This window comes from Sipha flava, unplaced genomic scaffold, assembly GCF_003268045.1.
Source record: "Sipha flava isolate LNK unplaced genomic scaffold, YSA_version1 32327_pilon_pilon, whole genome shotgun sequence".
Lineage (NCBI taxonomy): Eukaryota > Metazoa > Arthropoda > Insecta > Hemiptera > Aphididae > Sipha > Sipha flava.
In genome coordinates, this window is record NW_020273007.1 from 1 (window position 1) to 13,884 (window position 13,884).

At 27.5% G+C, this 13,884-nt stretch overlaps 1 protein-coding gene across 2 annotated transcripts; it reads left to right on the forward strand.

Moving 5' to 3' along the window:
- The first annotated feature begins 6 nt into the window (after positions 1–6).
- LOC112686688 (solute carrier family 22 member 5-like) lies at positions 7–13,659 on the forward strand. 2 transcript variants are annotated; one of them, XM_025559094.1, is made up of 9 exons: positions 7–50; positions 221–359; positions 1,316–1,451; positions 1,566–1,748; positions 1,827–2,011; positions 2,114–2,270; positions 5,482–5,716; positions 13,045–13,149; positions 13,280–13,659. In XM_025559094.1, the coding sequence occupies exons 1-7, from the start codon at positions 25–27 to the stop codon at positions 5,502–5,504; spliced, it is 849 nt and encodes a 282-aa protein (XP_025414879.1). In that variant the 5' UTR covers positions 7–24; the 3' UTR covers positions 5,505–5,716; positions 13,045–13,149; positions 13,280–13,659. The 2 variants fall into 2 exon arrangements, with proteins under 2 accessions (XP_025414879.1, XP_025414880.1); XM_025559095.1 differs by lacking the exons at positions 13,045–13,149; positions 13,280–13,659 and adding an exon at positions 8,597–8,725.
- Positions 13,660–13,884: the final 225 nt, after the last annotated feature.

The window sequence follows — 13,884 nt, forward strand, 5'->3', positions numbered from 1 at the left end:
TTACTTTTAGTTTTGTCTTTGCCTATGTTCGGATTGTTAATACAATGCTGGTAAGACATTTTAATTGTATAATTATTTATTTGTTTTATGGATTAGATTTTAAAAGTTCTACCGTAGATAATAGAATATAATTCCGAAATTACAAACCTAAATATTTTTTCATACATTATTAAATATGTTCCTTAGGGCATAAAATGTAACAATGTATTTATATTTCTAGGTTCCTACCAGAATCTCCAAAGTGGTTGATGTCTAGAGGGAAAACGAATAAGGCCTGGATGGTTATGACAAAACTTTTGCCATCTGCAAATGATATGATAGTTGATAATGATAATCAAACAGAAAAAAAAATCGAAAAGGTTTGTTGGTTAGTTTTGAAATCATGAAGTTTAAACATACTTTTCACATTTTTAATTTTTATTGCCAATAGATTAGGTACCTATACGTAGAGATATAAGAATACAGTATTTTATTTTTTTTCTATATCGTACCATATTATACCTTGTACTATTCTCAGCGGCAGATTGGCTAAATATTTCGGCCCCGGAAATTACAGTATGACCGACCCACCATCCAATAATAATAATTTTCCATAAAAGTCTTCTTTGTATATGGATTAAATGCTTGCAGAATTGTTTACATCACAATCTTAAAATTAAATATAATATACTTAAATACACTATTTTTACAAAATAATTTTTAATACTAGTACATCGGCTAAGTATTATAATACTACTACCGGCCCACCGGGAACTTTCCCGTTATCCCGGTGGGCCAATCTGCCGCTGACTATACGTGTATTAAATTTTGTATAACACTGAGTGTATCAAAAGTATAGTATTTTAAATTTCTATAATATTTCGTATTATATAATATATTAAATGATATAAAAATACTATATATATAAAGAAAAACAATTTTGAAATTACATATAAAACTTAAACTTGATTACTCAACTATTATTCATTTTCCATTTGAAAATATTGATTTTTATTTATAAAAATTAGAGAAATTAAAAATCGAATAAAAAGAAAATATTGAACGACTTATGAAGAAAATAAGTAATTAATACAATGTTTAATAAACATAAATCCAAATACTTTTGTTCGCTTGGCGCAGAAAAATGTTATACAAATTTAACATTATTGTATAAAATAAATACAGCGTGTGTAATACCATCTATAATACGATATTATGCAAATTATATCACTAGGTATATGTGAAGTATTTTTCTCTATGATTTTGTTTGTTTTTAATTTATAATATGTTTAATTAAGACTTTTATTACAATGAATGTTATTTTTAAACGAAGTAGTCAAAAATGAATCAAGGAAAATTGATGGAATTTTTATCAACTTTTACTTCATTGTTTTCTACTTGCGACTTATTTGCAAAGACTGCTATTTCTTTTTCTTGTGGATTTGCTTGTGGCTTATCATACTATGTTATTGGTAAGTTATAATTTATTTGATTATAATATTTTAAATATATTTATATAACTTAGTTATTTTTATTATATCAAAACAATTATGTAATATAAAATTTATTTTATTTTAATTTAATAGCATTGAATGGGGATAGTATTACTGCTGATCGTTACATATATGTTGCTTCAAATGGAGTCGTTGAAGGTTTAGCTTATTTGTCAACTGTGCCATTATTAATGATTTTTGGACGTAAGCAAGCTGTTTCAGGTTTATTTTTTGCATCGGGTGTATTGCAAGTTTCATTATTACTGATACCGCAAAGTAAACATTATCATGTGTATACAATAAAATAATGTACATTTTTAAAGGACCCATATTATTAATAATTTATATTTTTAGATAAAGCAAATATATTATTGCTTGTGACTTTACTTGGAAAATTTTGTGTTAGTGCCGAGTTTTCAGTTTGCTTACTCTATATATCAGAATTATACCCGACTACAATAAGAAATACTGGTCTGGGGACATCATTTACTGTTTCTCAGATAGGGTCTATCATTGCACCTTATTTAGTCGAATTATTGGTAAAAATAACAAAACAATATATGTTATACGATGTTAAATTGTACTATTTAAATTATTGATAGTTAATATTCGTAATTGTTATCGTTAATGCTATGTTACAGGGAGCGAAAGCATGGTATGGTCCTAGTATGGTTTGTGGAATACTAGGTATTTTTGTTTCTAGTTTGGTTCTAATGTTACCTGAGACAAAAGGAACTGTATTGCCAGATACACTAGAAGATATGACAAATACTAATTCTGTCAAAGTATCCAACTGTTGTAAGTTTTAGACATAATTTAAAATCTTTTACTTTAATTCTTTATAAAATATACTTTGATAATTCAATCACTAGTTTTAGTTTTTATTTAATTATTATCCTATTTCGAAATGTTGTTTTGTTAATTTTGTTAATTAATTTATTTGTAACTAGATGATATGCTAATATACATAATATAAATTATATGATTAGGTTTATATATTATTAATAGGTTAACGGTTTGACATTTAAGTACAAGATACTAAGATGTTAGTTTAACCTTTACCTCATATAATAGTGATAGTATGTCATAATTGTTATTATAAACAAACAACATTATTGTTCATATTATCCAGATAATAAATAATAGTAGAAATTTATACTTAATAAAATATTTTTAATTTATATTAGTGGGGTCGCTTCTAGAGTATTGAAAAGTGTGTATATGTGAAAAAATTAGTATTATAAACTAATAAGAATAAATGATGAATAAATACATATTACTAAATATTCAATTTAAAAGATATTTTGGGGTATTCTACAGTTTGAACTTGGAGCTTCCTCCAGTGTCGGATTAAGGGACAATGGCGCCCTGGAGCAAATTTTTTTTCCCGACTCCCTTCCAAAAAAATAAAGTTTTAATGAAACAAAAAAAAAAAAAAAACTTGATTTCTATGTATAAATTAAGAAAATAAAATATACCTAATGTAATAATTAATCTACTTATACTAAAAAGTATAACTAACTAGTTTAACTATATGTTTAATGTCACAGAATAGTTCTCCAAAGAATTTTTTTAAATTAATTGAAAACAATGATGTTTATTTTTATTTTTTTTGTAAGCAGTTTTTTTTAGTAGTGAAATTAGTCCAAAAGTTTGATCCTGCAACTCAATGGAAATTGCATGTAAATAGTTCTTAAACGTAATTTTTTTCTTATTTCATAGTTCTTAGAGGTGTAAGGAATAACTGCTGAAAAATCGAGTAAAAATATTAAAATTTGTCAAAAACAACTTTTTTCACTAAATCGATTTTGGGTATGTAGTCCAAAAGTAATGATACTAAAAAAATGTTATATATTATTCAGTATGTCTCATAAGTCCCGTATCACCCTTAATATCTCCACGGGAAATCAATATATTTAAACACGGTTTTTTTTTACAATACTTAGTATAGAAATTCTGATTAAATAGTATGAAATTCAACTTTTTTTTTTAAAAATTAAAAAAAAAAAATTTTATGCATTTTAAAATTTTCAATTTTTAAGGTAACCATTTTCTTGAGCATATTTTATAAAGCAGTTAAAAAAAAAAATTTAAAATTGAATAAAAATTGACCAAATTAGAGCAAGTTATGTTTTTGAATAATTATAACAAAAAATGAATTTTTTCACATATCAATAATCCAGTCCTTTGGCCACCTAGGTCACCCAACTTAACACCAATGGATTTTTTTTTATGGGGTTATTTGAAAAATCTTATGTATCCGTCGTGTTTATTGCCTGATCTCCGTGACAAAATTGAACAAAGTATTCAAAATATTTTACTTGAGACATTAGAAAATTTTAAAAACTCTTAGGTCTAAAAACTTTAGCTCTGTGTTACAAATAATGGAGGTCACTTTGAACATTTATGAAAAAAAATGTAATGCATTATTCTCGTTTTTATGTAATCGAATCTTTTTTTTTATCAATCAAGTTTAAAAATATTATATAAATTTTAATTTTAATATTTCCTAAAAGCTCCACTAATAATTTACAGATATTTACAGAATGTTATTCAATCGAAATTAATTAAATCGAGCAATTCCTATTTTGCTAGGTAACAACTATTCTTATAATTATTCAAAAACACAACTTGCTCTAACTTGGTCGATTTTTATTCAATTTTAATTTTTTTTTTTTTTTTTAATTGTTTTAAAAAATATGCTCAAGAAAATGGCTACCTTAAAAATTGAAAATTTTAAAATGCATAAAAATTTTTTTTTTGAATTTTTGAATTTTTTTAAAAAAAAAATTGAATTTTATGCCTTTCAATCAGAATTTCTATACTAAGTATTGTAAAAAAAACCGCGTTTAAATATATTGATTTCCCGTAGAGATATTAAGGGTGATACGGGCTTATGGGACATACTGTATATTTAATATATGTTTACTATATATTAATTAAATATAATAATAATGGTATTTATGAAATTATATAACTAAGAAATACAGTAAAGCAAGAGGTGATAGTAAAATTTATTAATAATTTAATATTGTGTAACATCCTTTATTGAGTATAGTTACAGATATATTTTTTGTCAATATTTAAGAGTATATCGACGCATCTTCATGCTTACAAACTTATTTACAGCTTCATCTAAATTGCGTGCAGTATTTGATTCTACGTTAATAACATTTATCTGTTATCACCCATTGTCAAGCGCAAAAAGCTTTTTACTCTTTTTAAGGAAGAGAAGTATCTTTCATTAGAAACTGTTGTATGTGAAAATAATTGAAAGTAATTAGAGAGTTTCAGAAAATGCAAAAGGAATTTCGATAAAGTAATAATTGTTTTGAAGTTGGTATGATGAGATTGTTTTAACAAAGATTTTGCTGATTGTAATTCAGAAAGAATTTTGAATTTATTTATATAAAAATATGCAAAAGGTATTAAAAAATATTCTAAAATAGCGGAATCAAAATATTTTAGACTTAAAGGATTAAAAACATGAAAAATATTAAAGAGTTTTTGATTTTCATAATTATGAACTTTATTTATACAAATTATGTAACATAATGCCCCATGTTTTTTTCTATTGATTCAGAAAAAAAAAAACAAAATATTTATTTAAAAATAAAATATATTGATCAGTTAAACGTTAGACACTATCAATTATTCAGGTAAATCAAATTTTAAAGTGAGCTTAATTACAACGATATTGGATTTTAAATACGCAATTGTATGCCTTGCGCAGTCCAAATGATCGCCATTGTTTATAGAACCCTCTATTCTTATGTAATCTCCTTATAGTCTATATATATATATACAGAGTGCATCAAAAGTTGGTTCCTAAATTTACATAACAAATAAAATATTTTATTTATATTTATTAATAACGATCTATCTAAAATGTTAAATTGCATCATAGGCCTTATACTTAAGTATAAGGTCTATAATTGCATTGATAGTCGTCGGGCAGACTGATTTTCATATTCGGTAAGAGATAGCGCTACCATCTCTATGTTTTCAGGTTTTGTGACCGTAACTAGTTGACCGATGCGCTGTGCATCTACAGAACCTGTTCAAAAAAACTTATTGTATATTTTTGTCACATTGCGACGAGAAGGTACAGTCGATTCGGAAAGCGTGCCTGAAAGTCATCGAAAATCGTGGCATAGTCGGCATTCAACTGCAGATACGAAACCAGTAAAAAATTCGTACTTCTTTTGAAAATTTACCGTTGCCGACTTCCATATTAATCGCAAGTAAATTAATGAAATTAACTAAATGACACACACACAAAGCCAGATTAAGCACCTATTGGGCCTAGGGGCTGAAATTTTATATTGGCCCTTTTGATAAAACATGCTTTACAAAGCTGCTCACTATGCTCACAAAACGATACATTTTTTTAACTATTTCACAAATTGTCAATTGCATTATAAAATTATAAAATTAATAGGTATGTACAATTTTTGTCTATAAAACTACTAATTTTAGTATGACAAAAAATGTGTTCCAGCTGAAAATCGTTTGGGCCCCTTTCACTTGGGTACTCGAAAGGGCCCCGGGGCTACCGCCCCGGCTGGACCCCCCCTTAATCCGGCCTTGCACACACACACCACACGTCCGTACAACATACTAATTTTTTTCTAAAGTTCAATTACTTATACCAATAATACCTGCTGCCATTGTTATATGTGATTGTTATAATTATTATATAACTGATTAGGTATCTATAAATATAAAATCCAAATAATCACTGATATAATAATACCACTGACCGCTGTAACTCAAAAACTACGCAACGTACGAACTTGTAATTTGGAATAGAGGTTCTGCTCATATTTGAACCGTGGGATAAAAAAGAATTTTTCGAAAATCGCATATTTAAGGGCCGAAATAGTTTTGGACTGGATGTATACATTTTTTATTTTTTCATTTGTTAAATATGTGTTGATTTTAATAATCATCGATTAAGAATTATGTAAATTATTAAGCCGTATAAATCAATAAAATCAATAAATAAATATTAGATTTATAACATTTTATGCTTTTTTAACCTAACATTTTTGGGTTAGAGAGTTGTGCCAGTTTTCTCATCTAAAATAATTAAATATCCCCTTGGGGCGAACGGGTAATTCAACTACAAAAAAAATGAATATTTGTTGATGTGTCCTTTGTACCTTCCTAAACTACTCGATATGTACGACGGTTTGTGTCTGATGGACTCCGAAATCACAGAACCTATTTTAATGAAATCTAGCACAGATATAGATTAGACCTTGGTGACGGACATATTCTACCTTTTGTTGCGTAAAAAAGTAAAGGGAAGCATCAGAGGTCTTGATAAGGCCCGAACGAGCAGTTTTTGTTTTGTTGTTGCTATAACAACTGAAAGCGATTGACTAACTTCCAAAAGCGTCTATATTCTCCTCCAAAAACGACTTTCACCTCTTCGGTACGAGGTATTGATTTACAAGATTTTTTCTGTATATTGAAATGTAGATGTATTACATTTGGAACACAATGCAACTGACTTTTTAAATTCACTTGATTTACCAGACATATCACCGCACGTTCTAACATTGAAAATTGACGTTCGCATCATTCTTTATGAAACATCAATCCACTACCCCTCTGAAATGATACTAGGCTTTCAGTGAAAAAGTTGATGTACAACAAAATCGAAGCCATAATTTTAAATGAAAAATTTAAAGGCGAACATGTACTATTACCACGCATCCCAATCAGGGGTGTATTTAGACTTTCTTCTAGGCAGGGTATTCAAATATTTGCTTTAATTCAGTCTCGAAATGTACAAGTAAAATTTTTGGTAATATTTAAATCAGGTGAATCCTTAATATTTGTGGTTTTTTTTTAAACTAATGCCGGATCCATTTAAAATCGACTTTTGTGTAGTTCTTTTTTAACACTTGTCTGTGTTTTGAAAGTTACGCTTGTGTTTTATTTGATTTTTTCACTAAGTATAGACACTAAGTATCGTTTTAAAATGATCCACATTAAAAAAATTTGAAATATGGATCTCACATATGATCGATTCCTTAAATACGGATTCTGAAGGGGCGATCGCCCCCTTTGTCCTCCTAAAACACGCCCCTGATCCCGGTGATTCCAACCGATTAGCCATTGGAATTCAAGCTTTTGCAGTTTCCAGTGCGACTCGCTTTTGCAATAATTATTAACAAAGCACAAGGACAATTAAAACAAATGTGTTGACTGAATTTTGAAAATTCATACTTCTCACATGAACAACTGTGTGTGGCTCACGCGTCAGAAAACCTGATTTATTTGTGTACGCACCACAAAAGGAAAAACAAAAAATATTGTGTAATCCAAATGCACTTTAATAAATAGCATTTATTTGAAACCTCGAATTGTCAGACTTTTCTCGATACATTGAATAAAAAAAAATATAATGATCCGAAATAAATTGAACATTGTTGTAAGGATATTTGTAAATGCTTATATATAGTTAATGGCACAACAAGGCGTGATGAATATGGCTATATTTAATAATTACCTATTACAATACATGAAAAATTATTATTTCAACCGTTATTTCGGGTGATTTATACTTAAAAAGCCATAGGTTCTACGGTAACACCCAAAAAGAGTTGAACACTCACAATTTTCTCTACGGCCAACGTTAGGTATTACTGAGTAATACCTGACGTTAGTAACTTATGCCTCACTCTGTATTTATAAATATTTAGTGAAGGGGGGTGGGGGCGCTAAAAATGATTCTTGGCACCTGACGCTAATTATGCTATGCACGGCACTAAAAGATAAGAAATATATACATATATGTACTCGTATTACAAAAAATAAATTAGAATTAATCATATTGACAATAAATGTAGTTAGCATTGTAAAATGTGATTTATCGAATTGTAAAATTAATACTATTTCATTTCATTATAAACACTACCAGACGCGGATTCAGGGGGGCTATCGTATCAGGACAGAGTCCTGTCATCTTAGATGCCAACAAATTACATTTATGTTATAAATAATATAATTTGTTATTTTTCAATGTAGAAATAATAATAATAATAATATCAATGCTTTTCGTTTTTGCCGTCACATACGACAATAATAATTATTGTTATTTGTTATCTAAGTATACTCGTATGCAGTCCTCGAATTGGAAAAAAAATTGAGGACAGACGCTGGTTTTAGTTCAAAAAACACCGTTCCATAGCTGATAAATTGTAAAGGAACCCGTTGTGGACTTTGTCCCCCGCACCCCCCTGAAAATATAATATTGCACTATAAAGGTAGTATTATTATATAATATTTATTTGCTTATTACTTTAACATTATTTTATAACGAAATAATAATATTAATTACAGAAATAAATATTATTCTTTAATTAAATTACCACAATGACTTGTATGCATTTTCTTCAGTAATTTTTATCTTTTTAGAACAATTTTCTTCCTCTCCTGTTCGTTTGCCTTTCTTAGCCCATGATTCAATCCATTTTGTTGTGTTAATCTTGTCAATTGGTGGAAAATTAAACAAAAAGTTCTTAAAAGGTTGTCAAAACTAGGAACACCTTTACAACTATACAACCGAAATCACTTCAAAATTACGAGTATATAATTATTCAGCCATGATTATTATCTTAGTCCGTGATTATCGTCAACGATAACCGTTTTCTGGAAAAAAATAACCATTACTTTGCAGTTAGCTATAGAAAATAAAATAAACGAAAACAAAATTAAAATACACCGTTCGAAAGTAAACATCCCAAGGGGGACTCGTTTTTAGCGTTCCTCGCTTAATTAAATGAAGGCTGAAATCTATGGAAAAATGAAAACGGACTCCATCCACCCTTGACCCCCCTACCAATTCGAGCACTGCTCGTATGTAACGATACTCACCGACGGCGGAAAGAACCAATAGTTATTATTATCTATTAGATCGTTATTCGGTATTCACTATTATTTTTATAGTATGATTTTGTTTATATGTCTCAGTTTGCTCGTGACTGCCTGACAAATACTATATTAGTATAACACGGTTTCTTTTTTTTATTATTACTCCAGTTTTCATACATCTTTCATTTTAAAAATATATACTTGTATAATTTCTATAACTATTTTACGATGTAGAGTTCTAAAAATGTCTTTGATTCCACTGAATTTCACAAAAAACGTGAACGTTCTGTCAGTACTCAGAGATCATTGATGTCATTTTTTGCAAAGAAAATTAATTGTGCTGAACATTATGAAGTAGTTAATGAAGAAAATGTAAGTACTACTTGTACTCATAATAATAATTCAACACTTGTCAGTGGCGGACGCAGGGAGGAGTTTTGGTGGTTCACCCCCCCCCCCCCCCGAAATTAATGGATGATAATTTCAAACGTAGTTATCCTATCTTGTACCTTAAAAAAATGAATTATTCAAAATACGATTAAAATATGTTAGAAAAAAATGTTTTGTTAAGAAAAGTGAATTTGTAAAAATTTTATTATTTCATTATAATTAGACGTTTCAAAGATAAGACAATGAACCTGTGACCCATCTTCATAATTTTTGCGACTTCTTCGTATTTTATTCATAATTTATTTTTAATTATTATTATGAGATAAAAGCAGTTTATAAATGTGCTAAACTTATATTAAGCCACATTGATTATAACATGAATAGTTTAAGTATTATTCTATACTTACCAACACTTTTATAGTTTAAAAAAAAACATCTATTATTGGTATGAAATGTATTTTCTGGACTTATTTTATAGTAATACAACGTACTATATTATTCGATACCATATAATATATAAGTAAAACGCATATTGGGTTGTATTAAACTATTTTCATCAAAGATAAAATGTTCACAAATTACTATTAGATTTTATAACTAACCAATAATTGTTATGCGGCCTAAATATGGCTACTACAGTAAAACTGTGATTGTTTGACCTTCCTCATTATAAGTCTTTCGCGTTATGTATAATTTATGTCTATAGACATTGATGCTATAATGCAGCGGTTCCCAACCTTTTCAAGACTATTACCCGCAAACCGGGTAAGATATTAGTAAATACCTCTACCCACTAAAAAAGCAAGTGTGCCTGGCCTAACATAAAACCCGCATTATCGGGTTACGGGTTATCGTAACCCAATTAGATTGATTTATAGAACCGGAATGATAGATAAATGTATTATAAAAGGAAAAATTTTATTTTTTATTTGTATTTTTGTGAAAATGTTTCGTTTCACAAAAGATAATCAAAAGTACACTGTACAAATATTATTTGATGATAATAAAATAATAACAATAATTAATAACACATAATGAGTACATACAAAAAAAAAAAAAAATCATTCCAGTCTTTACCCCTCAAAGAATCCTTTTTACCCCTTGGAGGTTAATTACCCTCAGGTTGGGAACCGTTGCTATAACGTCTCTATGATTAATTACATTGAATAATGAATATATATTGTTAGTTGCTAACTGCATTTGATTTTGACTATAGAATGTGTGCCTTTTTTGTGTAACGACACGTTTTAATGTCTTAACCAATACGTATTAGTCGGTTGGTATTTAAGCTTATGACTATTATAGGTAATGAACGATTCTGAGTATCTACTTAATTTTTTATTGGACGGATTTACTATTATTATTTCAATTTGAATTGAATTCGATTGATAAACGTACTTTTTTTTTTTTTTTAATATAAATATGTATTTACAATCTGTAATATAATAAAACAATAAGTAAATTTGATAATTTTTTTACAAGATTTCGAGACTTGAGTGAAGAGGGTAGTAACTCGACACTATTTCAAAATGTTTTTTTTTTTATTTAATTTAGAAAAGTAAGTAAATAAATAAAAAAAAACATACTTATAATCATACATATGTAATTTAACTAAGTAATATTTTTAATATTTTTAAGAGGTTGCGATTCTATTTTAATTATAAATCACATATACATGTGTGTGTGTGTGTACAATGTACAATAATTGTTCGTACTGCTGTCTAATCGTTTTTAGTCACTGTGTAAAAGTAGAGTAAAAACACAAATTATTTAAAGTAGAAGAAATATAAATTTGTTCAGTACTGTAAACCTAATTAATAAATATACACAGTTAATATAATACAACATTATTACGTAATCATTTTAAAAATATTACTTTAAAAAATGTTTTCACAACTGCGTTTAGTATAATATATTAATTTTTTTTTTTTAGTTATTATTTTTATAGTTATTGTTATTACACAAGTGAATCCTAAACAAAGTAAAAGTTTCATCAATATTTTTTTGTAAGTAGAATTTTTAGGTTTGGTTATTGTCTTATAACAATAGAAAGTTGTTTGCTGTATATTAAATGATCAGTTGCTCCAAAGAATCTGGATTTCATGACATTATCAAGGCTACGTAACCAAGGATTTTATTCGGAGAGCTCTTCTTATTCTTTTGGTTCAAGTGTATAATTATATTCCAACTTAATTTTTTATTTATTTACGTATTGTTTTGGTCAATTATTAGTAAAATAACAATTTTTACATATAAAATCACATGAAACAGTAATCCGTAACAGCAACACATTTCCCGGTAACTATTGTGAAATATTATTTTTACTATAACTAAAAAATATATCTGACTATTCGGTTCTGAGTTCAGCTTTAGTTGTGGCATTGTTGTTATGTACATAAGTTTTAGCTAAAGGTCAAATATTGCATTCTAATGTGTTTTCAAAATGACTTTCTTTGTATAAAGAGAACTATTTGCTGTTAAAGTTAACTTGTAATTTTGTAGATATAGTTTTGTATTGATTAATAAACAGATAAAAATTAATAATTACTTATTCATTATTTTTACATAATCAAATAACATTTACAATTTAAACTTAAAATATCACTCTTTTCTGACTATCAATTTTAACTGTTCCTAGTTACTTTAAAATCAATCATCAATTATGTTTCATTGGTAAAACAAATGTTAGTATCCGATAATTAACCAACAACTACCTACAATGATTTGAATAATTCGAATAATTAGTAACCTACCAAATAAATTCGTAACCGGTTAAACACCAGAATTCTTAACACTTGTATCTAGTATCGCTAAGAGTAAACTTGTTAAAATATAAATGTGTGGTTTATATTTACATGTTAGTATACATTTGCTTGTACTTTTTTTTTTTTTTTATAATTTATGATAGTCATTTATCGCTATAATTTGTGTCATAATCACACATTTAATATAATAGGTGATATCATACAATAATTTTCTTGGTAGAACACAACAATTATCATAATATTATCACAAAAAGTGTATTTATATATTTGGCTCGTTTTTTCAAATGTATCTTATCTCTTTACAGTCGTGAGACATAATAACGTAATAAAGTAGAACTTATTAATTAGGCTCTGGCGCCGAGGAGAACTAAATCAATACTGACGAGTGACGTTCCACTAAATTCGTTAATGACACAACTGAAAATATTATTTTATGTTATCATTAAAATTTATATCAGTGTAAAATTAAAAATCAAGGCAAATCACTGCGAGTTGAGATGTACTACGACATAATATAATATAATTTTCAGTTGAAATCTACTCGCTGATTGCAGTGTACATCATTATGCGGTTAACAACTGTATAGAATGAATGTCCAGAATTCATTCTTTAGCATGTTACTTATGGGCTATGAGGTAATTATGAATTTATTATTAAATTATTTTATTACTTCATTTGTGTTGTAAAATTGTTTGTCTTTCATTTTGAAATCATTCTTTAGGAGATTTGCAGCAAAGTAACTGCTATTGTGATTCTCTTTTCCAGTTGATATACTTGCATGTACTGTGAAATACACAATGGTTGACAATTTAGATAAGTATATTGATAACTATTCCAAAGAATGGCGTCAGGCCTTAGCCTTGTTATTGATGGCTGGCACTCCAGGGATATTCAATGCAATTCAAATATCATCATATGTGTTTCTAGTCGATAAACCATCATACTGGTGCGATATACCTGTTTTGAGAATAGCAGGATGGAATGATCAGATGATCTTAAACGTATCTACACCGTAAGATTAAAATATAACAACATTTACCAAATTCTATGATTATTTACTATAGAATATTGGGATAATGTCTGTATATTTTAAACAACATTGCTAGATAAAATAATTACATCCATAAATTAAATTGATTTTTGAAAAATGGTAAATCAAATTAGATTTTAAATTGTTGATTTATATTTTTTTAAGTTTTATTAAATAATTTGTAATAATTTATTTTCTTTATGTATTTCAATAGTTATTATATTAATTGAAACCCAAAATTTGAAGTACTATACATACTTAATATACTAACATAAATAAAGGATAAAAGTTGTTTGACAATAATTTTTAATTTACACTTTTATTTGTTTAATTTTTTAGA